The sequence below is a fragment of the Triticum urartu genome, unplaced genomic scaffold (assembly GCF_003073215.2).
Source record: "Triticum urartu cultivar G1812 unplaced genomic scaffold, Tu2.1 TuUngrouped_contig_6311, whole genome shotgun sequence".
Taxonomy (NCBI): domain Eukaryota; kingdom Viridiplantae; phylum Streptophyta; class Magnoliopsida; order Poales; family Poaceae; genus Triticum; species Triticum urartu.
Window position 1 is genome coordinate 13,624 of NW_024117064.1, and position 2,924 is coordinate 16,547.

General features: G+C 43.9%; 1 protein-coding gene across 1 annotated transcript; it reads right to left on the reverse strand.

The window, feature by feature from the left end:
- Positions 1-596: 596 nt before the first annotated feature.
- LOC125530433 (glycosyltransferase BC10-like) lies at positions 597-1,494 on the reverse strand (the record flags this gene model as incomplete). The annotated part of the gene is given in 1 exon segment (XM_048694834.1): positions 597-1,494. A coding segment is annotated over 1 exon segment (644 nt), but the record flags the coding sequence as incomplete, so codon positions are not given.
- Positions 1,495-2,924: the final 1,430 nt, after the last annotated feature.

Consider the following 2,924-nt stretch of genomic DNA (forward strand, 5'->3'; position numbering starts at 1 on the left):
ACTTTGCTTTGCCTTACGTGGTTATCCACATTAAGCATCCTAGCAGAGAGGGCCGCCTCAAAATGAACTGATAACTTCAACTTTTTACGCCACTCTTTACGTGGTTATTCCATATGACATAGGAACACAAGCTCTTCCAGGTTAGGGTCCGCCGGAGGAGGAGGTGGTCATATTCCTAATTATGACGTCTCATGGCAAGTTCTACTTTTTACCAAAGACTTAAGAGAATTGCGCGTCATTTCATTAAGACGGAAGAAAAAGTACACAAATCACAGGAAGACATACAACCTCAAACCAATATCCACCATACCACCTACAAGAAATACTCAATGGATTGGTGACAATGGCATGTGAAAATGATGTGTGGGAGAAGATTAATTACGGAGTTATAAACTTATAATTGAAGATTTCATTTCCAGAAATACTAGACAGATTGTGTTTTCCGGTAGAACAGGAGGTCAATTTATTGGTTTAAGTACTGACCTTTACTAATTTAGCATTAATATTTGATATACTTATAAATATTGTATGAAGTAGCACATTTTGAAGTTATGTTATTAAGAGAGAGTATGATTTATAGTCATATGAATTTTTTCAATTTTCAGAGCCCCACTTTACATTTTGCCCGAGGGCTCAAATTTGTGGAGACAGTTATGTACATTGGCTATTACAAAATGAATTCTAAAAGGATGGATTAGAGAAAATGAACGTATATCCTTAAGTATACATAGTATAGAGAGCTGCTTTACAAAAACGTGAACATTAGTCAAAGAATTGTGCGATAATGTATCCTACTAAAAAATTAAAAGTTAAATTGTTCTTTGTCTAGTCCCGTATATGCATCGATCCTTCAGCCAAAGCCCATCACCTTTGGCGCGAATCTCAAGAAGCGGGTGAGCGAGTTGGGCAGGAACTTCCTCGCGAATAGGAAGCAGACGGTGGTGGTCCTCCCATTGTACTCACATGTCGTCCCGCCCCTGAGCCACCGCAGGAAGTCCACCGTGACCTCCATCCTCGTGAACCTTGACGGGTGGGGCCCGCCATGGGACCAGTCAACCCACGTCACAGTTCGTCTGGCGGCCACCTCAGGGTGGCGGATGTGGAGGAATGTCGGAATGTAGTGCTCGTCGGTGTAGCAGTTGCGCTTGCAGAACTTTTTGAAGACCGGGAAGTAGACGTTGTCGGCAACGATGTCAATGGCAAGGGCACGGTCCATCTCGAACCACTGTGAGCCCTTCCGCCACTGCCAAGGGGTGATGGTGGGTGCCATGCCACGCTTGTATCGGCCCCGGCCCGTCCCTCCCGGCTCGTCATAGGACTCCATGTACACCTTGGTGGAGTTGGTGAGGTAGGAGTAGACGGTGGGGAAGTCAAAGAGTGGGACGTGTGACTCCGACAAGAGGATGAAGCGGGAGTTGGAGTGGTCCAACAGTGCGTGTGCCAGGAGACGCCGTTCGGCTTCCACCATGCTTATGTGGCCCCATTTTACCTCCTGTTTGTATAAGAATGGCAGCATGTTTAATGAAATTGTATGATTATAAATACTATAAGCTCTCTTTAACAATATATCATGATACGATGATCTGTAGTCAAAATAACTTCATACACTATATGATGTATGACTCTGGTTTTTTTAAGGTATGACTCTTGTAATTTGTAGCTAGTTTGGTGGTTCTATTTTTCTTGCTCTGTAGGCAAAGAGTTTTTTGTGTGGCCCTGTAGGCAAAAACAATGGTTTCAGTTTAGTCACACACAAAAAAGACAGTTGTTTCAGTTAAGTAAAATAGAAGGGGGAGTTCTTTTAAAAAAGAAATGCCATTTGTATCCTAACTACTAGATGATGTCCTAGAATACACGCAATCAAACGTTGTTGCTGTGCTTCAACATGTGAGATCAATACTAGTACAATATTTCAAGTAATATTGTAAAAACATCAGAATTTGACAAGATTTTATTAGCACATTTGCGTGAAAAATAAAGTATTTTTTCATAGTGTGGACAGTGTTTAAGTCCAGCATATAATAGTTCTATGATTTAACCCCTTTGAACATTTATCGTGCAAAATTAAGGTGATTAATTCTCTAGGCCCGTGTACACATGCATACGGTTTTTTTTTGCATACATCCATACGTCAGCTACGGGAGATGAGAGTAATTAACTAAGAAGATTCTCAAGGGCCAAGACATGCATGCATACGCAAAGTGCACAAGATATTCTTTTCTTTCAGGAGGAAAGATTTACTAGAAAAGGGTACGTATGCATTGTCACTGTCCCCATACGCAAAGTGCCCAAAATAATTCTTCTCGGGATCTATACTATGCGCCTAGGTTTGCATGTTTACTGGTAGTACAGGCTAATTTGTATGTCAGGCATCTTTGGGTCAGTTCACCGTATAAGAGCATCTACAGCCGGATACACAAATCCAGCCCTCAAACGCCTGCAGAGCCATTCGCAGACAGTGACCAATTAAAACTTAAATTTGCATTTTTACAATCCTATACCTCAATACGAAATCTCAAATCCATACAATGACATGTACGTGAAAACTATTCTAAACGGAGCTTGTCCGACCCCACTTGTCCATGTCCGATAGCCGGCTACGCCCTTCAAAGTATTGCTCCGATCGCCAGCGAGGTAAAGTAGAACATGAGACACAAATCAGCTCACGGGACTTGAGCGCCGTCGCCTCCCATGCCATACTCTTCCTCGCCGGAACCCGTCGCCTGCACGTTGCCGGTCGACATGAGATGGGTGATGGATCCATCATGGCCAAAGCCGGCCGCGTCCATCACGACGCGGTTACAACGTTGGAGAGTGCAACTCTGGCTTGGCAACATCCGTCGAGAGGGTTGTCGTGGCCTCCCGCACCCTCTGCCTCTCACGGCGGGCATGCCGCGCCATACACTCGGTAGAACGGCGACCGC